Raw genomic sequence first — 25,053 nt, 5'->3', positions numbered from 1 at the left:
GGGTAGGGTTGAGGGAAGAGAGCCGATGATGCAAAGGGGAATGGGAGTGCCAATCTCAGCCAACAGCCAGTAGTTCAGCCTCACTGGAATGGAGAGTATGGCAAGCTATCATGATTGTCCTCTCCAGGCAAAGATGGTCTCCTACTCTAAAACATCCGATGACTCCTAGTTGCTTCTTGGGTAAAGTTTGGATTGAGGGCAGCCCACAAAGTGCTCTAATGTCCTAATTACCCATCGTCACTTTACCCTCTTCCTACTCTCCAGGTTTCAGCCAAACTGGACCATCCAGTATCTTCCTCACCAGTTCCTGCTGTCTCTGGACTCTGGGCAGCTGCTCAGACCATTCTGTCTTTCTGTCTCCTCCTCCCTCCTCATCACTTCCTTTCAAAGTTCTTCTCTTCTTTCAGGGTTCTTCTTAGGGATCGCTTTCTCTGGCATTCTTCTCCGATCTTTATAGGCCAAAGTATTCCCTCCTTCTCTAGTTTCCCCAGTAACTCTTTGTCTGAATGACCCCTTTGTTTCTATTGATACCTGAGATACAAAGAAAGGCAAATAATTATAATAATGACTAATAAAGGGAGGGACAATTATTATTAGTCATTATTATAATTATTTGCCTTTCTTTGTATCTCAAGTTCTTAGAATACTGTATGGCACAGTCACTCAGGCAAGCAGGGGAGGTGGGAGTTGAACCCAGGTCACCTGACATCAGAGGTAAGGCTATTTATTACCAATGTACCATCCTGCCTTCCTACATCTCAGAGGAATATTTTCAGATCTCTTCATAATTTTACCTCTTTAGATGGTTCTAGGAGAATGATATGTATTTAACCTGGATGATGCCCAACATGCCTCCTTCTTCACACACACACACACACACACACACACACACACACACACACACACACATATTNNACACACACACACACACACACACACACACACACACACACACACACACACACAACTGACATCTTTGGATAATGGAGACATATTTGACCAGAGTGAGGGGAACTGGGTTTGAATTAAGGCACTGCTACTTAGAATGATTTTGGGCAAATCACTTCCTTCTGGGCCTCAGTTTCTCCATCTATAAAGTGAGGAAATTGTGGAAGAAGGATCAGCCTGTTCTATTGGGCTCCAGAGTACTGAATTAGGAGCAGAAGGTAGAGATTGTGACAAAGGCAAGTTTGGGCTAGACCACAAGAAAACCTAACTGACTTCCAGAACTATTCCAGTGTGGAATGGGCTTCCTCAGGAAGTTGTCAATGGCCCTTGCATCAAAATCCTTTATGTAGAAACTGGCTGCCAATTTGATTGAGCATGGTAGTGGGGTTGGACAAGATACCCTCTGAGATTCCTTCCAGCTCAGAGGTTCATTGTTTCTCTTGATCTGATATTCTGGATGATTAGGATCTGGTCAGAACGATCACTTCACTTGACTACTGGAGAGCTCTATCTTTTAAACCTGTTGCTCCTGGCTCAGGACCCCCAGACACTTTCGCCCTAATACATCTGGATAATTGAAGCAACAAAACAACATCCCCCTTCTTTAATCTAACTTATTTCCTTTATTCTTTCTTCAGGCTACTGAGCAGCCATAAGGAGTCCTCTATTTCCTCCCAAGACTAATAATAATTTTATTGATAGAAAAGAAGCATTCGTGTTGTTTGGATCAAATAGAGAAAATCATCAAGGAAGGTAGAACAAAGCCAAGTCTTTCTTCCCTTCTTTTCCTAGTCTGCTGACGCCCATCCTCTAGTCCCCCCATGCACCAGGGGCTTCTCCATATCAGAGCATTTCCAGTGCAGACCTCCCAGACCTTTCCAGAGAGAGGCTCATCTCCTTCTGTTTCATCATCTCAATGATCTCCTGGTACAACCTCTGTGGTGCATCCAGTCCCCAGATGAAGTCCGTGTGGGCCCATTCTGGGATGTTCTTATGGTAGACAAGGTTGGTCATCTGGGGGAGCAAGATGCGCACATCATCCGGGTCTGAAAGCCAGTCTTGACCCCCTGACCACACTGCTATGGGGACGGTCATGTCTTTAATCTGGTACCTCACAGGAGTTGGCTAGGAAAAAAAAAAGAATTTTTCTTGATTTGCATTTACAAACTAAAAAAATAAAAATAATATATAATAAAATAAAGAGGCAAAGCACAATAAATTAAAAGTTAAGAAAAATATTATCTAAATCTCCCATAATAACGTAAGCATTTCCCTCCAATAGTGTAGGTCACAGTCCATCCACACCTACAAGTATCACCCAACTCTTGTGCCCTACCACAAAGCTGCCCCAAGGCCGCTAGCCAAGGTGCTAGCAGCAGTCTTTGAATTCTCTTTTCATCAAAGGGAAACCACTGGAGTCCAGAGACTGCCCATCTGTTATCCCATGCTCTCACTGTGGGACCAGACCACAATTTCTCAAATCAAATGTTTCTCCGATAACATCCTTTATACCAAATTTTCTGTTAAATTCTCCAGTTAGCAAAGGTACTGGAATGGTTTTCCATTTCCTTTTCCAGCTCATTTTCCAGACTGACAAACCAGCTAATAGGAATTTAATTAGTCAGATCCTTCAATTACGTGAAGTTTCTTATATTTATTGAAGATATAGGAGGAGGCTCCTGCCCTATTCAGATAAAACAAAATGAATAGGAGGGATTCATCCAAAGAGGGTAGTGTCTGATAGTGAAGGGGCACTGGAACTCTAACCAGGACCTGGGTTTCAGATCTGGTTCTTCTAATTGCTACTAAGATGACCTTGGGTGAGTCATTAGCCCCAAGCCTGGGCCTCAGTTTCTTTACCTATAAAAGAGGAGGTTGGATGAAATAGACTCTTAGGTCCCCTCCAACAGTCTGATCTTGGAGGTTCCCCTTTTCTGACTTTTCTAAATGCAGCAAAGCATCCTAGTCTATCATGGTGAAGTGACACAGGGACTGCTTAGCTCAGTTGAGAGGATCTGTTTGTCCTGGAGTTGAGCCCAAAGTGCCACCATCTCCTTTTGATCTCCAGCTATTTCCTCTCTTCCTCTAGGACAGGGTTGGTGAACCTTTAGTGCCCAGAGAACAAATTCAAACTGTGAGCCCTCCCTCTCCCCCCACTACTGGAGAGAGCCCAGAGAGAAAGTACTTGCTTAGGGCAGCTGAATGGAGAGGTGGGGCATGCAAAAATGCCCTCAGGCACTGGGGAGTGGGAGAACCCAGCAGCTCCCCAAGTGTGGCTGTGCCACGCCTTCACCAATGAGGTTCTAGGATGTTCCTAATATAGAACTTCTGAGTTTTCCAAAGATGGGGCCATCATTTCAGGAGGTGGTATTTTTTTCCTACCTGGTTGCATTTCTCCAGATTCTTAGTTTCACTTCCCCAGTCAAATGCTTGGAGCTCTCCGGAATTCATTGCCTTAGAGGAGGAAGAAGAAGGTAATCTTGGTACAAAAGACTTGGTGACTAGAAATGGTAAACCCAGCCTGTCCCTGTAAGAGAGGAAGGGACTGAGAGAGGGTAAAAGTCAGGAAACCAAGGTCTTATTTCTTCTCCTCAGGTATGAGTCTTTGAAGGGGTGGGATATGCCCTAGCTAGTGAATAGCTGTTCCCAAAGGTTCCCAAAGCCTGTAGTATAGTGGCTGCACATAGTAGGTGCTTCATATATGCAATTTGCCTTGGTGGTTTGCTGTCAGCTTGTAAGCAGATGTCTGGTGGACTGCCTCAAGGATCTGGTCTGGCATTGGCTCTACAATAGTTAACTTTTTTTTTTTTTAAACCCTTGTACTTCGGTGTATTGTCTCATAGGTGGAAGATTGGTAAGGGTGGGCCATGGGGGTCAAGTGACTTGCCCAGGGTCACACAGCTGGGAAGTGTCTGAGGCCGGGTTTGAACCTAGGACCTCCTGTCTCTAGGCCTGACTCTCACTCCACTGAGCTACCCAGCTGCCCCTACAATAGTTAACTTTTAAAAAAATCAGTGCCATGAACCAAGGCACAGTTTGGCATCTTTATCAAATTTATAGATAACACTAAGCAGGGAAAGGTAGCTCATTTGGCAGCTGACAGGATCCAAAAAGAACGTGACAGGCTGGAGCATTGGGCTAAATTTAATCAAATGAAATCTGGTGAGAAAAATGTAACGTGTTACACTTTGGATCAAAAAACTGATTTCATAAAGACAAGATGGGGGGAAGTATGCCAGATCTTGTTCTTAAAAAAGATCTGAGGGATTCAGTGGACCACAAGCTCAACAAATGTCAGTGGTGTGATATGGCAGGCAAAAAAAAAAGGCAAGACTGGTAGAGAGTCAGTTTCCAGTTCCAGAGAAGTGATAGACCCTACCACAAATGGTGTTTGGCTCAAACCCCACCTGAATTGTTACATTCGGTTCTGGAGTCACATTTTGGAAGGATATTAATTTTCTGGAAAGCTAGAAGAAGACAACTGAGATGGTGAAGGGCCTTGAGCTCATGCTACATGAGAAGAAACTAGGAATAAAGTAGACAAAAAAAATATTGGAGGAACATGAGAGATGTCTTCAAGTATCTGAAGAGCTGTCTTGGAGGAAAATGGATTAGATTTCTGTTTACCCCCCAAAGGACAGAACGAGGGACAGTAGGTAATGCAAAATATGAAAAATGAATCTGGGTTTGCTATTAGGAAAGATTTCTTCTCATTTAATGCTGGCTCCAAGGGGACAGACCTGTCCTTGGAGTGGTAGATTGCTCATCATTGGACGTCTTCAAGCCAGAGTTCAGAGGTATTTCCTGAGAAATGAGAATCTCTCCTCCCACTAGAGAAACCCAAATAGCTGATGATCCAGCCTCTGTTTGAAGACCTCCTAGTAGGGGGACCCATGACCTCTCCAGACTGGCCATTCCTCTTTGGAATGGTACTGAGGAAGACTTTCCTGACATTGACTGAAACTGCTCTACATCCCCCCCTTTCCCCTGCCCCCATTGCTGCTCCTGAACCCTTCCTTTGGCCATCTGGGACCAACAGAACCAGTTTACCCTCTTTCCCTTGGGCCTCCCCTTCATATAACTGAAGACAGCGATCGTGTCTCCCTTAAGGCTTTTCTTTTTTGGACTAGAAATCCCCAACTTCATACATTGGCCAATCAGTCAATGAATCAGTCAATGAGTATTTTTAAATGCCTACTACGTGGTGTAGCACATGGATTTGAGGCCTTTCCACAGACTGGCTGCTGCCCTCTGGACACTCTGGCTTAAGAGGGTCCTAAAACTGTGGCACCCAGAAATGGTCCTGGTGACCGAAATGTGCTCCACCCAGGGCAAGGTCCTGTAGGACTGACCCATCCCTCTTCCTGGATGCAGGACTTCTCTCAGTGGAGCCAAAGATCTCTTATGGATTAAATCAAGTCAATGAACATTTATGAAGCCCTACTATGTGCCAGGCACTATGATGGCAGCTGGGTCCTCCATCTCCTTTGGATGTACAGCTGCATACCTATCTGTCTATCTTGATATCTCCATCCACTCACAAATAAATGCGTATTTAAGCTATCAAAAGGTCATCATTTGATTCAGTCTCTGAAGAGTTCGCCAATGTCCTTTTAAGGCCTGTGTCAGTGATGAAGACATTGGCCGCCTTACCTGGCCCCAGTGCAGTATGTTCTGTACTGATGTTCCGGCTGGGGTATGGGCGACGTAGACATTGGCTCGGCTCTGCAAGAAAGCGGGAGGGAAGCCTTGGTCATCTGGTGACTTACTGAAAACAAACACAACACCCAGCTGTGTGACCCTGGGCAAGTCACTTGACCCCCCCATTGCCTAGCCCTTACCACTCTTCTGCCTTGGAGCCAATACACAGTATTGACTCCAAGATGGAAGGGAAGGGTTAAAAAAAAAAAAAACACAGCAAGCTGGGCTGGATCCCCTTTGCCTAGGGCCTTGCCCCATAGTCCTCCAGGACTATTCTTTTCTCCTTAGGAGCATCTCCAAGTGTGGAAGGCTCTCCACAGGTAAGGAAAGTTAGCAACAGATAAAAGGAGGGAGAACTAAAAAAAGGAGGAAAATCTTTAGTCAAGGAGCCTCAGGAAAGCAGAGGGAAAACCTTTCTTTGCTATGTCCTGGACCCCTGGGGCACTCTGTCCAGTGGAGCCTCAGGACTTCTCAGAATAATGGTTTGAAATGCATGAGATCATATGCAAAGGGTTACAAAGGAAACCAAGTACACTGACATTCAGCCATCAAAGTACTTTAAAAAAATCAGGGGGGCAGCTGGGTGACTCCGTGGTTTGAGAGCCAGGTCTAGAGATGGGAGCTTCTAGGTTCAAATCTGGCCTCAGACATTTCCTAGCTGGGTGCCCCTGGGCAAGTCACTTAACCTCCATTGCTAGGGTTAAGGGACTTGCCTAGGATCATACATCTCAGAAATGCCCGAGGGCATATTTGAACCCAGGATCTTTTGTCTCCAGGCCTGGCTCTCTCTCCAAGTCACCTAGTTCCCCTTGACAAAAAACTTTTGAAAAATACATTCCTGGGTCTCAGGCTAAGAACCTCTGTTTTAGGGCCTGAAGCATTTTACATCTTTTTCTTTTTTTTAAATGATTTTTCAGTTTTTGTTTGACTTTCTCTGACTTTTGATAATGAAAAACCTTTTATGCTCAATGCTGTGATTCTTGCTTCTTCTTCTTCTTCTTCTTCTTCTTCTTCTTCTTCTTCTTCTTCTTCTTCTTCTTCTTCTTCTTCTTCTTCTTCTTCTTCTTCTAGTTCTTCTTCTTCTTCTTCTTCTTCTTCTTCTTCTTCTTCTTCTTCTTCTTCTTCTTCTTCTTCTTCTCATCTCTGTGTCCTTGATTATGCTTTTGTGTAAATGAGAGAAGAGAATTCAGGCTCAGCCCCAAATCTGATGCAGACTACCTGGAAGACTTTGGACTGGTCTCTTAGCCTCTGTGACTCAGTTTCCTCATTTGTAAAATATGAACTGGACACTTTGAGGTTCATCCTTAGCCTCTCTGTGACTCAGTTTCCTCATTTGTAAAATATGAACTGGACACTTTGAGGTTCATCCTTAGCCTCTCTGTGACTCATTTGTAAAATATGAACTGGACACTTTGAGGTTCATCCTAGCTCTGAATCTGTGATCCTTCATTAGACACTTGGATATTTGGGGTCACAATGGTCATTCTGCATAGAAATATCAAGTGTGGCTTGGTGGGGCTATTGTAATGGACCATGGAGACCTGGACACATCTCTGCATCCATGTTATGACTCCTGACAGAATACAAGTTCTCTGGGGGCAAGGATTCCTTCAGTTTTGTTTTTCTGTCATCGGTATCTAGCACAGAGCATGGCACACGACAAGCATTTAGCTAATGCTGCTTGGTGGATCTAATCCAAATTGGCTGGATGTGCTCAGGCAGAGTTCTCTGCGCCTCCCGTCCTGTGCAGGTGCCCCTGGCCTCTCAGAGGTTGCCCCAGGAGAGAGAAGCTCTTGTTGGTCCTGTGAAACCTGAAAGGCTTCGGGATGGACCTGCTTGACAGACTGCTGTCTGAAGAGCAGCCACTGGCAGTTCAGAGATAGGCATCATGAGGTTGGCGTTGGGGAATGGATGTTTTGGCTGTAATTCAGGAGTGTGGCACTTCCTGGAGACCATGAATTAAGCAAGAGGGGTTGCAATCTGCATTAGTGAAGGGTGCACCAACGTCAGCGAAACCAACAGTCCCCAGATAGTGTGTGTGTGTGTGTGTGTGTGTGTGTGTGTGTCTGTGTGTGTGTGTGTGTGTGTGTGTGTGTGTGTGTGTGTGTGTGTTTCATGGACTGCCATGACCAAACTATCTGCCATCTAGTGGCCAACCAAGCATGAAATAGCATTTCCCAACTCTCTGCCATCTTGCCTTGCAGCGCCCCTTATTCAGCTCTCATCTGTAAAATGGGGAGAAAAATACCTGAAGGCCATTCCTCAAGTAGGGGAGAGGGGAGTGTGAGAAGAACAGAGAAGAGAGTAATGGTAAAGGGTCTTTTTGCCCATAAATGAGATTAGATTAAGGACACATTTGTGATCTCATTAATTGAGGGAACTCCCAAATTGGGAAACTCCCTTCCCCAAGCCGATCAGCACCTCCTCTTCAATTTATAGAGTCAGGGTGTTGTCCAGAGCATGAAGTGACCTGCCCAGGGTCACATAGTCAGAAAGGACAAGGTAGTTGTTTGTTTTTTTTCCTCGGTTCTCCTCCCATTACATCTCCCCTCTCAACCAATCCACTGAAAAGAGAACCATTTAAAGAATTCCATGAATTATTGAATGCTCCAATAATAAAAGGATGACATTAATTATGGAATGATATGATATAACACTATTCATGACTTAGATAATACTAATAGTATTTTTAAAAATAGCTAGTCTTCCATTGCCAAAGGGTTTTGACTCAAATGGAAAAGTCTCACAGAAATGTTTGCCCTAATGGGGTGGGCTGAGGCCAGCCTGCAGGCAGGTTCTGGATGGGAGAACCCCTCTCAGGCCCTCTAGGGCTCAGGGAAGTGAGAACTCTGAGAGAAGGGAAATCTCCAGGGTGTTGACTAGGGAAATGGAGCAAGCTTTCTATGGCCCCACTTTCAATGACCAAGTTCCTGTGCAGTGGGACTTGGGGATTTCTCTGGTCTCCAACTGGGTCACAGTCACTCGGGATCGTGAAGGAAGTTGTATTTTAGGCCATTCTTCATCTCCTTTGCCTGGATAATCACTCACATGGCCAGAACTTATTGTGCCAGACACTGGACTGCACTCTGGGGAGGCAAAAATCTCCCTTCACTTAGATCCCTTTGGGCTGGCACTGCCTCTTACAGGGGGTTTTCCCTGTTCCTTCCAACCCCTCTCCCCACCTCCTAGCAGCTGCTGGGACCCTCCACTCCCCAAGCAGCTTGGATATGGTTTGTTTGTGTATTGCTTTTAGGTGCCTGGTGCAGCTCCACCAGGATGTAAGTCCTTGGAGGACCAGCCAGTCTGTCCGGAGGTCCTGGTGTTCCCTTTGTCTGGCACATTGATTGGCATAAACCAGGAACTTAGTAAGCACTTGGGGCTTGAGTAGGTTTCAGATCTAGGAACCAGGAGGAGGAAGCTGCTGGCTGGAATGTGTTGGGCTCCCCTGACCTCCTGGGTTCCCTCTGCCCCTTTCCTTTTGCTCTTACTACATTGGGACTGGGAGTGAGCAGAATCTCATCTCCATAGCCTGTGGCCTCAGAATGGGACATGTAACCAGGTATAGTGTACCATATACAAAGCATTTTGAGCTTTCCCAAGAGCTTTTCCTTTGAGGTAGGTCCATTAGATAATATTATTATTCCATTTTACAGATGAGAAAACTGAAGCCTAGCCATAAGGGGTTAGAGGTAGAATTTGAACTCGGGTATTTCTGACACTAGATTCAGTTACACTCTCTCCCTTCTCCCCTCATCTTTTTCAGTTCACATCTGGCTTCAGACACTTCTGAGCTGTGTGACCTTGAGCAAGTCACTTCACTCTGTGTGCCTCAGTTTCCTCAATGGTAAAATGAGCTGGAGAAGAAAATGGCAAACTACTCAAGTAACTTTGCTAAGAAAACCTCAAATGGGTCTCAAAAGAGTCAGGTGTGGCTAAAAACTCTCTTTACAACTTCCTGATTGTAGGTCTAACTCTCTAGTTATAGCAGGGGGGAGGAGTATGAGCCCAAGCTCAAGGCCTGCCATTGTGCAAAGGGCTTTATGATAATATTCCTTATGAGGGCAGCTGGGTGGCTCAGTGAATTGAAGGCCAGGCCTAGAGATGGGAGGTCCTGGGTTCAAATCCGACCTCAGGTACTTCCTAGCTTAACCCCCATGGCTTAGCCCTTACCACTCTTCTGCCTTAGAACCAATACATAACATTAATTCTAAGGCCGTAGGTAAGGGTTTAAACCCCCCCGCCCCCCCACTCTATTCCTTCTAGTTTTCCCTCTCTCCCTTTCCCCCTCTCCCAGTCCATATTGCACTCCCCACAAAGTCTGTAGGACTGACTCTCTCATGGAGGGAGACATCAGGGATGCATCTTTCCAAAATGCAGCCTGGGGAGGGGGCTCCTTCCGGGAGGGATCTGGCAGCTTCCTGCCTCGGCCTCAGGGTACCAAGCTGGACAGCCCAGCCCCCTACCATGTTCAGGTTGTTGGTGTTGAATCCTCCCAGGAGCAGGATAATGTTGCTGCAGAGTTTGTCCAGAATGATTTGGCCACAAAGGTGGATTAACAAGGGCCGCAGGAACTTGTGCTGGTGAAGAAATTCCTTCTTGCCAAACATGCTCTGGGACAAAACAATCAATGAACATTTATTTAGTCCAAGAGAAAAAGAGAGAAGGGGCGGGACATCTCTCAGCCTGGGGGAAAATCTACTGGTCTCAATTCACTTTCATTCCTCAGCATTTATTTACTCTGTGACCTGCTTTGTGCTTGACACACATAAAGGGAGAACCACTTCCTGCCCTCAAGGGGATTCCAATCTTGTTGGCCTAGAGCTGAGTGAAAGGACTTGTGAAACTTCAAGAGGTAAAGAACATTCATTCATTAATCCACTTGGGTGCGAGTTCTGACTGGAACAAAGCAGGCTATGAGACCCTGGCCAAGTCACTCATCCTTTCTGGAACTCTGGCAACCTTCTAAGACTATAAGCTTCCAAGCAAGTATGAATTGGCATTAGTGAAGGCTCTTTTCTCATTGGGAGGAAATCCCAAAGTCCAAGTGAAAAAAACCAAAAACTCAATTGTGAGCATATGGTCGGTGGTGCTGGTGAGTGGTTAGCCAGCAGGAGATGGCACCACGTGAACTGGGTTTGGAAGCAAGCTAGGCATTACATGGGTCTGAAGCACAGAAAGGACAGAAAAAGGCACAGAGGGAAAAGAAGGGATGTCCTGCATGAAGAACGGGGGAATGGAGGGCATATGATGAGAAATAGTAATCTAGGAAGCCTGGGAAAAAGGTTGTGGAGGCTGAGCCTTTTTGGTTTTATATTGGAAGCCATTGATGATTTTTGAGGAAGGGAGTGACCTGGTCAGAGCTTGACAGCTGCGTGGAGATGGGAGAGAGTGGAAATCTGTCTGCCTGCTTCTCTGGTGGACAGCTCCCAGGGGACTTGGAGAGGCTGGTCTGAGGGAGCAGCTGCTCTCCACCTCAGATTAGATTCTTTACTAATTGGCCCTGGGATGAGCCAAGGAATCACTTACCTTGATCATTATCTCTGGCAGGAGCAAGAATTTGGTCCCAGGACTTTTTGAGTGTTTAACTGAGGCTACTGGAGCTAAAGCGAAATACATTTTGATTCTCTGGGCCAGTTCAGGCATTGTGGAAAATGCTATGAAGCCTGTAGGGGTAGAAGAGATGGATGAGGAGCTAGCGAACCTCTCCCCTGTCCCCTGTCCCCACGCCCCCTACTCCTCAGGCTTCAGGAAGGCAACTTCTCTGTCTCCTAAGAGTTCAGTCTGTCCAATGGGAGGATTCCACTCTGTAGCCCATCCCTCACAGTTAGGATTCAGAAATGATGGGTTAGCCTGGCTCCCTTCATTTACATATCTTGAAAAATAGCCTTGGGAGAGGAAGGCGGATTTCATGCAGGATTCTGGGTTGGAATTGTATGCAAATTGGATTGAAGGTTTCATCCATCTTATATTAAAATCCTGAGAGACAGAGCAGGGCAGTGGGTAGAACACTGGACTTGGAATCCAGAAGACCCACGTTCTCATCTGTTTCATCTGTGATATGAGTGATGGGACTCTTCAGAGCCTTAGTTTCCTTGTCTATGAAATGGGGTTAAGAATATCTGGAGAATCTCCTTCATAGATGCATCATCAATGAGACTCAGATGAAATCATGCCTGTCAATCACTTTGGGGTGTAGGCACTTATTGATAAGTTTTGTAACTTCATTTTTTTTCTTGGACCCGTGATTCTGCCACTATAAGTGATTTCTCCTACCCCAGAGAGAGGCCCCTTTTCTGCAACTTCCCATCTAAGAGTCAGTTGACTGAGAAGCATCTATGAAATGCCTGCTATGTGCCAGGCACTCTATTAAAACCTGGAACAATGGGAGGTGGTGTCGGCCCCAGGGTCACTCAGCCAGGATGTGGCAGAAGTGAGACTTGAACACAGATCTTCCTAAGACTGAAGCTAGTAGCTCTCTATCCACTGTATGATGCCTCTATCACTTGTTAGTTTGTCAAATTGCCTTTGGCAAAGATGAGTGGTGGGTCCAGGATCTTGATGGAACAATGCCACATCCCTATGTCTACCAGGCACTTTTCCCTGCCTTATTTTATACAGACCAGGAAAACAATACCAAACAAAGACCAAGTCCAACTGTCCCTTCCTGCCCCTCTCCAGCACCAACAGAGAAGATTTCACTGCTTACCATAGGTTCCAAGATAGTCCTGGCAATATGGTGGAGTGTGGATAAAGGGCAGCCTTTAGAATCGGGAAGTCCTAGCTTTGACTGTTGCCTCTTATACCAGTTCTGTGGTCCTGGGCAAGCCCTTTCCATTGTCTGGGCCTCAGTTTTCCCATCTGTAAAATGGGATGGGGTTGGCCTAAATGGCCTCTAAGATTGTTGCCAGCTCCATATCGATGATCCAATGATCTTCTTTCTGTCTGTTTGAGTTAGCTGAGTTAGATGCTCACCATTCCTAGCATGGACAGGGGGCCATACCCTGGACAGGGGTCCTATGCCTATCTGAGGAGCCCTTGCAGATGACTCCATTATCCTGACTGTGAAACTGAGGCATATAGCTATTTAGAGAATAGTAAAGCCTTGACTCACTCCAGGGTTTGGAAAAGGGGTAATTAGAACAGGAACCATATACTTGGCTGTGTTAGATGCACTCAGGGCTATATTTCCTCTAAAGGAGATTTGTTTCCTGACTGATGAAGCTCTTGGGCTTGAAGTTAATACCCAGCCTCCATCTGTGACTTCAGGTAGCTCATTCAAAGTGGGTTTGCTAAGCCTACGATGCCTCACCCTGGCACAGAGATGACTCAGGGTCAGGAAGTGTCTGCTGGACAAACATGTATCCTGGAGGCTCTGGCCAAACTGTAGAAGCTTGGAAAGTGACCTGGCCTGGTAGTCTGATTGCCTCTGGGTTCAAGATACCAAAACAACCGCAGTGGAGTGGGTGTTCTCTAACAGGGAAATTCAGGAGATGACAAGAAACACCAAGATATTCCCAGGGGTAGAGGATAGCAAAGGGACAATCTCAGTCATTAATACTGGAAGAAAGAGGAAAGGTGGTGGAAAAACAGTCTTTGCAGTTTTCTTTCCATGATGTGTGATCCTGGTTGAGTCACTTCCCAGTTCTGATATAAAATGACGGGAAACACCAAGTAAGAGAGGAAGGGCCTCAGGTGACTAATTTAGGGGTCTGGATCAAAATTCAGAGATTTACCAATGAACTTTTTGGGAATAAACCTGCACCTGAGATATATTTCAAAAGAACCTAAGGGATTCACAAGGAATGAATACGGTCCAGGCATGAGGGAACACTTAGACCAGTGGATCCCAAACTTTTTTGGCCTGCCGCCCCCTTTCCAGAAAAAATATTACTTAGTCCCTCGGAAATTAATTTTTAAAAAAAATTTAATAGTAATTAATAGGAAAGATAAATGCCCCTGTGGCCATCACCGCTTTCCTGGATTGCTGCAGCACCCACCAGGGGGCGGTGGCGCCCACTTTGGGAAGCACTGACTTAGACAGAAACAAGCTAGCAGGCCAGGTTGGCTGGAAAAGGGAGAGTATGGAAGGAAGGAATAGGATTCATCTAAGGCTGGAAAGATAGGAGGTTACCCACCAAGGAGGCTTTAAATTCTGGGGTTTGTATTTTAACCTGGAGGCCACAGGGTGGTGCTGATTATTTTCAAGTAAAGGAAAAAGTGCTTTCAGATGTGTATTGAAGGAATAAAAGGAGTGTGGACCATAGAGGCTGTGTAAGGAAGGTGTGGGGAGATAAGAGAGAAGAGATAGGTCAAGGCTCAGAGCCAGGCTTTTCTGTTTCTCTGGAGCTGGTTAACTTACAAATCTGCTCCCCATTTCACGTACCCATTGTGGTGCCTTGTGAATAGCCGACGTAAAATACTTTTTCCTGGCCCGTTTTCTGCAAAATAAAGTTTATCACTGCTGGAAGGTCAAACCTAGCCATCTCATCATAACTATAAGGGGAAAGAAAGTTTGATATAAAGATTATCATTCCTGCATTGGGAACAGAGCATGTCTTAAGAAAAAAACCAAAACATAAGCATGAGATTTATTATGGGAATATCTACAAGGGTCTGATAGACTAAAGCTCATGGGCACTGGGGCATATGCCTGAACTCCAGCCAGTTGGTGTCTGGCTGAGTCTACAGGTCTGATCAAGACCCCAATTTGTCTCATCTCAGATTACCTGGCATTGTAATCATCAGTGATGCCTTTTTTAAAAAAAACAAACAAAAACCCCTTACCTTCTGTTTTAGAATCAATGCTGTGTATTGGTTTCAAGGCAGAAGAGTGGTAAGGGCTAGACAACAGGTTGAAATGACTTGCCTAGAATCACACAGCCAGGAAGTATCTGAGGCCAGATTTGAACCCAGGACTTCCCATCTCTAAGTCTGACTGTCAATCCACTGAGCCACCTAACTGCCCCCTATGTATACTTAATGCATATATTTTTACATATTATCTATCTATGTATCTATCTATGAATCTATCTATGTATCTATGTATCTATGTATCTATCTATCCATCTATCTATCCATCTATCCATCTATCTATCTATCTATCTATCTATCTATCTATCTATCTATCTATCTATCTTTATCTTTGTTTCTGAATAAAGTCCCATTTTTTAGGTAGAATCACTGAAGGCATCTTTGTAATGATTGTTAGCATTATTAGGGCTCGGGCCTAGGTCTAGGATTTTGAGGTGAGGAAATGCCACATCTTAGGGGTTCTTAACCTTTTTTTGAATGTCATGGACCCCTTTGGCAGTCTAGAGAAGTCTATGGACCCATTATTCTTTGACTAATGTCTTTAAGAGCATAAAATAAAATATGGAGGCTTACCAAGGAGATTCACTCTATTAAAGGAGTTATCAAAATATTAAAAGTAAATACATCAGTGAACAGACCCCAGGGTATGAAGCTGTACCTTATTTCAACACAGGTTCAGTACTTTCTCTGCAATTTACACTTTGAGAGAATTCTCAGGGGATTCTTTGGGGTTAGATTCTTGCTTCAGAATCTTCTGTGCCTAGAAGATTCTCATCTTTCCCTCCTGGTTTCCCTGCTTTCCTTCCAGACTCAGCTCAAACCCTACCTTCTTTGAGAGGTCTTTCCTACACCCTCGTCCCCATCACATTGTTAGCTGTTAGCATCTCCCCTCTGAGGTTACTTCTCATTCGCTTGGTATATCTATGTTTATATCCACTCCTATATCTATTTCTTTTCTTTTTTTTTTTTAACGCTTAACTTCTGTGTATTGGCTCCTTGATGGAAGAGTGGTGAGGGTGGGCCATGGGGGTCAAGTGACTTGCCCAGGGTCACACAGCTGGGAGGTGTCTGAGGCTGGATTTGAACCTAGGACCTCCCATCTCTAGGCCTGACTCCCAATCCACTGAGCTACCCAGCTTCCCCCTTCTATATCTATTTCTGTAGCCATGTCTATGTATTTGCATGTTGTCTCCTTCCTATTAGAACATAACCTCTATTGTTGAGGGCAGGGGTGCTCACAAGAAAACTATTCATCAAACCAGGCCAGTGTGGGCTTGGGGAGAACTGCCCATAGAAACGTTTCAAGTAGGCGAGAAGTCAGAGACCCTCGTGTGACTCAGAGCCAGCTAGCTGGCTGTTTCCGCCATCATTCCCAACATCCCCATCTACCTGAAAGCCCAAAACTCATCTTGGTCCACAGAGAGGGTCTTGTGTTTGCAGGACCAGGTGTTGCCTCGGCTGTTCCCCATCCACACATCATAACCAGCATCGGCCAGGATGAAGCCCAGGCTGTTGTTAGGAAGATTCAGGATCCAGTTGCTCGCATCACCGAGCAAACCGTGTTGCAGTAACACCACTGGCCTCGGCCCTAGGAAAGGAGAAAGTTTGGTTGTCACCAATGGCTGCCATATTGGAAGACAAGAGGGAGGGCTGAGTTTCACTAGAGATTGAGAAATGATTCTGGAATTTGCATGCGGAGTGCCCAGCACAGCAGACAAATCCCCTCCACTATTAGCCTGCATGCACTCTGTCAGGCAATTGAAGTCATCCTCTTTAAGCTTGGAGAAATAAACCAAGTCATGCCTCAAGGGGACAAGCCAATAGAAGTGCAATAAAACCTCCAGTTGATCCAGTTTGTCCTTCTTTCTTGGAACATGTACCACACTGATGAGTTTAGAGCCAGAAGACTGGATTCAGAGTGTGAATTTACTGCTCCATACCAGTGTAGGCACATGATAACTCTCTGGCATTGGCTGCTTTAACTGTGAAATAAGGAGACCAGACTGGATGACTTGTAAGGTCTTTGCCATTTAAAAATACATCATCTCAAGGCATGTAGGTCAGGTAAGTAACAGAGTGCTAGAACCAGAGTCCCGAAGACCTCAGTTCAAACCCTGACTCAAATACTTACTAGTAGTGTGACTCTTTGAGCCTGTTTCCTTATCAGGAGAATGAGGGGCTGTGAGCCCAGTCTGTTCATACTATTGTAGATGCTATCAGCTCTGTTATAGTTAGTTCATATTGAGCTTGTGGTCCACTAACACCCCCAGATCTTTTCCCCATGAACCAATGACTGGCTATATCTCTCTTATGTTGTGTTGACGGGGTTAATTTTTTTACCCTAAATAAGACTAAATTTATCTCCACTAAATCAGGTCTAATGAAGTACCCGCATGACTACTGGATGCTGGAGTATTAATAGGTGGACAATGAGTCAGAAAGAACTTTGAGATTTTATGGTCTTCAATTTGCCAGACCAAGCTAAACAAACAAACAAATAAACTAGAACCGCCCCCCCCCTCCCTTCCCCTGGAAATTGTAAAGGGAAAAGCCCTATTTGAAAATTAGGCATTGCCATCATGTGTCTCCTGCCCTCCAAAAATCAAACATGCTCAGAATGCCAGCTAGATGGAGGAAGCCCACCTCGTATAGCAGAAAGGAGGAAACAAGAATATCTCAAGCACCTGCTATGGGTCAGACATTTTATAAATATTATCTCATTTGATCTTCATAACAACCCAGGGAGGGAGGTGCTTTTGATATCTCTTCTTTGCAGTTGAGGAAACTGAGGTAAAGAGGGGTTAAGCTACTTATTCAGGGTCACAAAATTAGGAAGTGTCTGAAGCTCGATTTGAACTCACATCTTCCTGACCCCAGACCTGGGTCTCTCTCCATTGCAGCACCACATAGCATGAGTGCTTGGCCATCTGGGCATCCTCAAGCCCAGGGTCTGAGATGCACATGTCCCTTCCAGACTCTGTTGTCTCTCCTGGTGCCTCTGGTTGTCTTAGCTACACACACCAAAGCTATCTCCTTAAGTAGGGGGAATCCCAGCCAGCACCAGCCTCCTACCTTGGTCCTCCGGAGGTTCTTGGCCCCAAGGAATTCTGTTGACTGTCAGTATATAGTCATCCTCTGTGGCGACCTCGTATTCCTCACACGGGTAGCCGTGGTGCCGGATGATCTCACTCTACAGGAAGGAAAGTTGGTTTTTGCTCCAGCTTGTTCCAAGGGGCAACATTTCCCACCCCCTTCAAATGCCCAGGGGGCAGGGCTGAGGTGGCATGAATTGCTCTGCAGGGTGGCCTTGGGCCTGGCTCTGTCAATAACTACTGCTATGATCCTAGGCAAGTCCTTTTCCTTCCTTGGGCCTCAGTTTCCCCTTGTATAAAATACAAGAGTTGAATTAGATCTCTATGCTTTTAGCTTTTTTACTGATATTTTTTTCAGAGTTATAATTAAGGTAGGGCCATCTGGACTTTGCCTTCAGGGCCCACGATTTAGAGAACTCTATCATCAGTTGAAAAACTTAAGCTTGGCACCTGGTTAGCAATCAAGATTAGTTAAAATAGGAAGCTAGGATCTGGCAGGTAGCATTGTGTGTGTGTGTGTGTGTGTGTGTGTGTGTGTGTGTGTGTGTGTGTGTGTGTTTGCTTTACTCCACACAAGCTTTTCTTGGAATAGCAGAAATAGAATTGGATTTAGAGCCAGAGGACCTGGGCATAAATTTAAGCTTTCCCTTGAAAGGTGTAGTATGGCATATGGCACGGGACCATGCAAACAGTAGGGGCATAATAAGTCCTGACTGACTGACTGAATGCTCAGAAATACTTAAGCCTCTGATATGAGAACAGAACTCCTGAGAGAAGAATTAGCTCCTTCACTTGGTATCTGAATATCTTCTTGTGATGGGAAGCCCCAGAATTCATGTGTGTGTGTGTGTGTGTGTGTGTGTGTGTGTGTACATGCTAGTGTGTGCACATGTGTACATATAGGCAAACAGAATGAGGCAGCCTTGGAATGAGATGATTCAGTGGTTAGAGCTCTGGGTCTGGCATTAGGAAGACTTGAGTTCAAATCTGATCCCAGATATTTACCATTATGTGACGCTAGGCATGTCATACAACCTGTCTGCCTCAGTTTCCCCGGTTGAAAATGGGGATCACCACAGCACTCTCTTCCCAGGGTTATTGGGAGAATCCAATGAGATAATATTTGTAAAGTGCTTTGTAAATGCCAGCTCTTATTATTCAAGGTCATTAAGTCCACTGGGCTGTCCACTCTACCATCATCCTTTGGTCGCCGTACCTATTTAGAACACCACTTTGCACTCAGGAGGAAGGAATGATAGTCCTGAGCCTCCCAAATACATGCCACAATGAGGACCTTTGAAGTTTTTAAAGTAATCTTTCTCACTCTGAGTCAGTTAATTCTTCCTTTAGGCAATGTCCTACCATCTTGGCTATGGGATTGCCCACAAGGTATTGAGGCAAAAAAAAGCTGGATGTGGGAGGAAAGCGATGGGTCCTGGGAGGCAGACCTGGAAGGGGCAGTAGAGACCTTTTACTCCAGCTCTGCGTTTTCCAGATGATGATGATGATGATGATGATGATGATGATAATAATAGCTTACATTGATATGACATGGTAAGGATGGCAGAGCACTTTCTGCACAGTTTACTGTGTGCTCCTCACAAGAATACTGTGAGGTTCTGACTATATGGTTCCCATTTCATCCAGAGGAAACTGAGACCAACAGGGGTTAAGACACTTGTTAGTGTTTGTAGCAGGATTTGAACTGGTCTTCCTCCTCTAAATCCAGGGCTTTATCCACTAAACAAAAATACGAGTGAAAGGAAAAACTTTGATTAAGTATTGATATTTGCCAAGCCCTTTGCTGGGGTACAAAGAGAAAAAAATCAGCTTTCTCCCTGCTCTCAAGGAGCTCCCACTATTGCCCAGAGAGTTAGGGGATTTGCCCCAAGTCCCACCAGCAATAACTAACAAACAGAGCAGGGATTTTAGCCCCAGTTGTCTGTCTGCAAATCCAGCATCCTCTCATCCGGTCGTGCTGTATTTGTTATTAGAGAGTAACTCAGGCTTAAAAGTAAAAACTCACTAGATTACAGACAGCTAGGTGGTGCAGTGGATAGAGTGTAGTCCCTTGGGTCAGGAAGATTCTTTGTGAGTTCAAATCTAGCCATAGACACTTCCTAGCTGTATGACCCTGGGCAAGTCACTTCACCCTGTTTGTCTCAGTTTCCTCATCTGTAAAATGAACTGGAGAAGGAAATGGCAAACCATTCCACTATCTCTGCCAGGAAAACCCCAGATGGGGTCATGAAGAGCCAGATAAGACTGGCCGAACAATGGCAAAACCTGGGTTCAGCTTATATGTATCTGGAAATAACAAATGTACCTGAAAGAAGAACTGGGCCCCCAGGATCCTAGAACTAGAAGGGGTTCTGGAGATAGTCTAGTCTAACGCCCCCATTTTAAAGAAGAAGAAACCAAGGCCTGAGAGGGGATGGCTCCTGCCCAAGCTTTTATTATTGAGTTGTTTTCAGTCTTGTGTAACTCTTCATGACCCCATGTGGGATTTTCTTGGTGGAGATACTGCAGTGGTTTGCCATTACTTTCTCCAGCTCATTTTACAGATGAAGAAACTGAGGCTGAATTTGTGTCTGAGGCTGAATTTGAACTCTGGAAGATGAGTTTTCCTGACTGTAGACCCAGCACTGTATCCCATTGTACTATCTAGCTGCCCAAGATTGGGGAGAGAGTAAATATGAACTAGTGCCAGCATTCAAATATTGATCTTCCAATTCTAGCAGAATGGCTATAGCTAGCAATGCGAGGGGGGAAGAGGCAGCATCAAGAACTGACGAAAGCCAGCAGCTGGGGCTATTTAGTGCTATTTGGTTAAATAGCTCTCACCCCTCCATACCTCATTCCCCCATTCCCATAAACCCATCTTTGCATCATAGGAGAACACAAAAGTGGGTGTCCTTGGGGAGGAGTCCGGAAAGGGGCTGGATTAGTCTTCCTGGGCCTGCCCAGGTAGGCAGGAGACTCCCAATGACATATGTTGAGGGATAAAAATCCCAGGAAAGTAGTTAAAAGTTTAATAAAACTTGGCAATGCTACTTATTTGGAAAATGCCTTTATGTTGCTCAAGATCCCTTTCCTTTAAGGGACACAGATCAAAGGAGGCACACTGGATGCAACACAACAGGTGTATCTCTCTCTCTCTCTCTCTCTCTCTCTCTCTCTCTCTCTCTCTCTCTCTCTCTCTCTCACACACACACACACACACACACACCCCTATGCATGTGCACAAGCAACAAACAGGACAGAGGTGCGTGGAAAGACCCGGAATATCATCATTCTGTCCCAAACATCATGCAAACCCAACTTACAATGTTCATGTATGCCTCAGGGTCCACAGCCTTGGGCCCGATGAGTCTGGAGTCTGCATGGCCTTGAATCACCCAGGCCACCACGATGAGCCGCCACATCTTGGCCCCTGGTGACCAAACCATCCAATGTCCACTGCAGCTCTACTGCCTAGCCCAACATCTGGCTCTGCTCTGGGCTTGGAGAAGAAAGCCTTCTTTGGCTTAAAGCTCCAACTAATTCCAGAAAGAGAGAGAGAGAGAGAGAGAGAGAGAGAGAGAGAGAGAGAGAGAGACAGAGACAGAGAGAGAGAGAGAGAGCTAGCTGAGGTGGCCCCTCAACAGGCTTCCGAAAACCAAACCAAAGCAAACCCAAATCTTGGAGACAAAATTTCTGTGGTGATTGTTTGCTTCAGGAGAAGAAGATGGGAACCATGTAGGCTGAGCTGAAGGGAGAGAGAAGCCAAATGAGTCAGACAATTTTCTAGGTCAGGCTTGGCTCTGTCAGGGTTCTCCCCCGCAGTCCCTGAGCTGTCAGCTGGTGGGTGGAGAAACTTCTTTGATGTCACCTGGAATCATCAGTTTGGTACCCAACCCATAAAGCCAGTGGCTGGCCCTCACCTCTTCTGGGCAGAGTTGCTTTTTTACTCTATCCTCCCTTCCCCCATTTGATTTCCTTTTAAGAAATAAAACTCTTCAGAGACAATGCTGTTCAGGCATGTCTGACACTGTGTGACCCTATGGACTTTTCCTTGGGGTTTCTTGGCAAAGATACTGGAGTGGCTTGCCATTTCCTTCTCTACTGTGTTCCTACTTTACAAATGAAGAACAGAGGCAAATAGGGGTTGTGATTTGTCCAGGATCATACAGCTAGTAGGGTCTGAGGCTGGAGTTGAACTCAGATCTTCCTGAATCCAGGGCCAGCACTCTATCCACTGAGCTACCTAACTGCCCCCTCAGAGACCACAGGATAATGAAAAACAATCGACATTGATATGACACTTTGAGGTTCTACATTGTACTTTAATCATGCTGAGCACTATGGTACAGTGGGGAAAACTCGGGACTCAGAATCCCAAGACTCAAGTTCCAATTCTGCTCTGCCACTTACTATCTGTGTGGCCCTGAGCACATCACTTGAGCCTGACCTCAATTTCTTCATCTGTAAATGAGGGGATTGAACTAAATGACTCTAAAGCCCTTCCTAGCTCTAATTCTAAGATTTAATGTTCTCATTTCTGCCTGTGAAGTCAGTGTTTTTTAATTTCCATTTTACAGATGAGAAAACTGAGGCTCAGAGATGTTAGGTGACTTGTCCAGTATCCCAGAGCTACTGTGTGTCTGAGGGCAGGATTCAAACCCAGGTCTTTCTGATGAACTGCAGCACCCCCATCCACTAGGCTGCTCTGCTTACAAGAACTGCTCCAATCTCCCCTTTTCCAGCCCTTTCCTACCTCTCCCTTCCCCCAGATGTTAATGCCTTCCCCCTTCTCATGACTCCCAGTTATGTATTTACTTATCATCTCCCCATCAGAACATCTGCTCCATAAAAGCTGGGCCTGGGTTTGGCTCTTGTTTTTCCTTTCTTTTCTAGCCCTTCCTGATTAGCATAGTCACATGAATGGTGCTTAATTAGTGCTTGTTGACTGACTTAATGTACATCCTGCATCTTCTACAAACTTTTGTGGACTTGTGGGAAAAGCTGAGGGTCTAGAGACAGAGAACCTAGGTTTGAATGTTGACTTCAGTATTTACTATTTGTGAGACCTGAGTTGAATTCCTTCTCATCTTTGGGTCTCAGTTTTCTCTTCTGTAGAACAGGGTGGCTGGAATGGATGAGTTATGTCAGAAGAACCAGCCAGGGGCTACCTGATGATTAGAGTTCCTGGGATGACTAGGTCCACCTTGTTGTGATTCTGGCTATTTCAAGCATCTGTACCAGCAGATCTACTGGTCTGGGAATGGGGGTGGGAGGACTTTGACATCTCACTGGGTATTCCTTGGGTCAGCTGGATAGTCCTATTTTTAGGCTTCCTGTTGTGGCCTTTCTTTTGGAAAACACTGAATGGAATATTTCTGGAATCATCCTCCCTCCACTAAAGTGGCTGCCATGTCAAAGAATGGAGAGATCACTACTCTACCATTGATACAAACTCATATGACCCTGGATAAGTCACTTGACTTCTTAATAAACTGGGCAAATCTCTGAGGGTCTAAGTTACAGATGAGATACCACTCTTCATCCATGGAGGCAACTTCTACCCCTGACATTTACCTTTATGCCTAGAATGCCTTCCCTCCTGACTCTCACCTTTTAGAAGTCCCAGTTTCCTTCAGAGAGGGGTCCAATGCCATTTCCTACAGGAAGTTATCCTTGATTTCCCAGCTGCAAATATCTCTCCTCTCCCCAGATTTACCTTTTGTTTATTTCACATACATTTGGCATGTACATATATAGGTACATGTTGTCTCTTCTAATAGAATGTAAGCTCCCTGAAAGCAGGTCTGGATTCTTTTTTTTCTTTATGTCCCAAGGGATTCAAAGAAACGGTGCTTGACACATTGTTTATTGTTGTTGTTCAGTCATTTTCAGTCAAGTATGACACTTCATGATCCCATTTGGGATTTTCTTGGCAGAAATACTGAAGGGGTTTTGCCATTTCCTTCTCCTGCTCATTTTACACCTGAAGAAACAGAGGTGAGCAGGGCTAAGTGACTTGCTCAAGATCACTCAGCCAGTAAGTGTCTGAGGCCAAGTTTGAACTCAAGAAGATGAGTCTTCCTGACTCCTGGTTTGGCATTCTAGTCACTGTGCCACCTAACTGTCCTTTGACACATTGTTAAGACTTTAATAATAATTGCTTGTTGATTGATACAGGTAGAACCACAGATCTGGTCCATGTCAATTGACAAATATTTATTAATCTCCTATTATATACCAGGTACTCTAAGTGCTCATAATACCCAAAGACAGAAACAGTGCCTACCCTCAAGGAACTTAAATTCAAAGGAGGGAGACAAAATTTTAAAAAAATCAGCAACTAGGTATATATAAGATCTTGAAAGACCTTTTCCAATGCCTTAGAGAGTAAAGACAATTCTGGGCAATTTAGGGCTCTGACAGTGATGCTTGAGCCTGGGTTGGTGCTACCAAGCTGGAAAGGATTGATAGGAGTGCTGGCAGTACTGATCATCTGAGGACCAACCTAATTGATCTCTGGGAGATGCTTCCACCCTTGGTGAGGGATGCCTTGGTGAATAACTCTTGAAGACCATGGATTCAATCCTAGAGGGGCAATGTGTGTATGGGTCGAATTGGGAAAGGGAATCAACACTGAACTGAGGGATGGATCTTTGAAACATCTCCTATTTGAAATGCCCTTATCTTACAATAATTTATGTGGATATCTCCTTTAACAAGCCTGGACCAGAAATGGGTGTGATTACATGCTCACTTCTGTCCCTGGAATGCAGTTCTGGAAGGAGCCAGTCTGAAACTGGAATGATCAGAAGCTTTGGGAGAACACCCATTCTTGCCCAATTAATAGCCCAATTGTGCGTGCTTTCTGAACTGGTTGGATGGAAATAGGGCACGCACCCAGATCCTCAGAAGACCAATCAGAGCACATCTAAACATTCACTCTGTCATGAAGAGGAGGAGGGGGCAGCCAGAGAGGGTGGGGAAAGCACTTGCTTTGGAGCCAAAGAACCTAGTTCAAGTTCTGCTTGTTCTTGCCTGTATAACCTTGAGGAAGTCACCATCTCTATCTATACAGGCCTCAGTTTCTTCATCTGCAAAATGAAAGGATTGAACTAGATGGTGTTTTAGTTTCAGATTCATGATCATATGATCCTATGATTTTATTTGTCTCTGACAATTAGTACTTTAACTCCTTGTAAAAATAATTGGCCCATTTTAAGAATGAAGGCATGAGCAATGGAATGGCCCCTAAGGCCTATGGGGTTCTTTCCTCTTTGACTCTAGGAAGTTTATTTTAGACAAGCGTTTATAAATTGTTACAATTGCTCTGAGCCCCCAGTTAGGAAAATTCTCAACATTTAGGCAGAGGATGGACTTTTCTGCTTGATTTTGTTGTAGCTATTTCTCATTTACCTGTAGCCTTTCTGTGGTGGAGGCCAAATTCAGCTTAACTGGAAATGTTTGGGTAACAAAATAACAGATTAGATCACAGAGTCTG

General features: G+C 45.0%; 1 protein-coding gene across 1 annotated transcript; it reads right to left on the bottom strand.

Moving 5' to 3' along the window:
- Nucleotides 1-1,688: 1,688 nt before the first annotated feature.
- Nucleotides 1,689-20,977, bottom strand: LOC123236547 (lipase member M-like). Its single transcript, XM_044662959.1, has 9 exons — nucleotides 20,879-20,977; nucleotides 17,533-17,650; nucleotides 15,850-16,048; nucleotides 14,033-14,142; nucleotides 11,176-11,312; nucleotides 10,113-10,259; nucleotides 5,602-5,673; nucleotides 3,331-3,402; nucleotides 1,689-2,073 (listed from the first exon to the last, which is right to left on the bottom strand). The coding sequence occupies exons 1-9, from the start codon at nucleotides 20,975-20,977 to the stop codon at nucleotides 1,792-1,794; spliced, it is 1,236 nt and encodes a 411-aa protein (XP_044518894.1). The 3' UTR covers nucleotides 1,689-1,791.
- Between the last annotated feature and the right edge of the window lie 4,076 nt (nucleotides 20,978-25,053).

Source organism: Gracilinanus agilis, chromosome 2 (assembly GCF_016433145.1).
Source record: "Gracilinanus agilis isolate LMUSP501 chromosome 2, AgileGrace, whole genome shotgun sequence".
Taxonomy (NCBI): Eukaryota; Metazoa; Chordata; class Mammalia; order Didelphimorphia; family Didelphidae; genus Gracilinanus; species Gracilinanus agilis.
This window is presented reverse-complemented; position numbering and strand designations above follow the sequence as displayed.

Coding starts and splice junctions, on each gene's coding strand:
- LOC123236547 (XM_044662959.1), bottom strand. CDS start 20,977: ATGTGGCGGCTCATCGTGGTGGCCTGGGTGATTCAAGGCCATGCAGAC. Junction 14,143..15,849: donor GATGAGTTTTGGGCTTTCAG/GTAGATGGGGAT, acceptor TTCCCCTTATAG/TTATGATGAGATGGCTAGGT. Junction 2,074..3,330: donor ATCTGGAGAAATGCAACCAG/GTAGGAAAAAAA, acceptor TTTTTTTCCTAG/CCAACTCCTGTGAGGTACCA.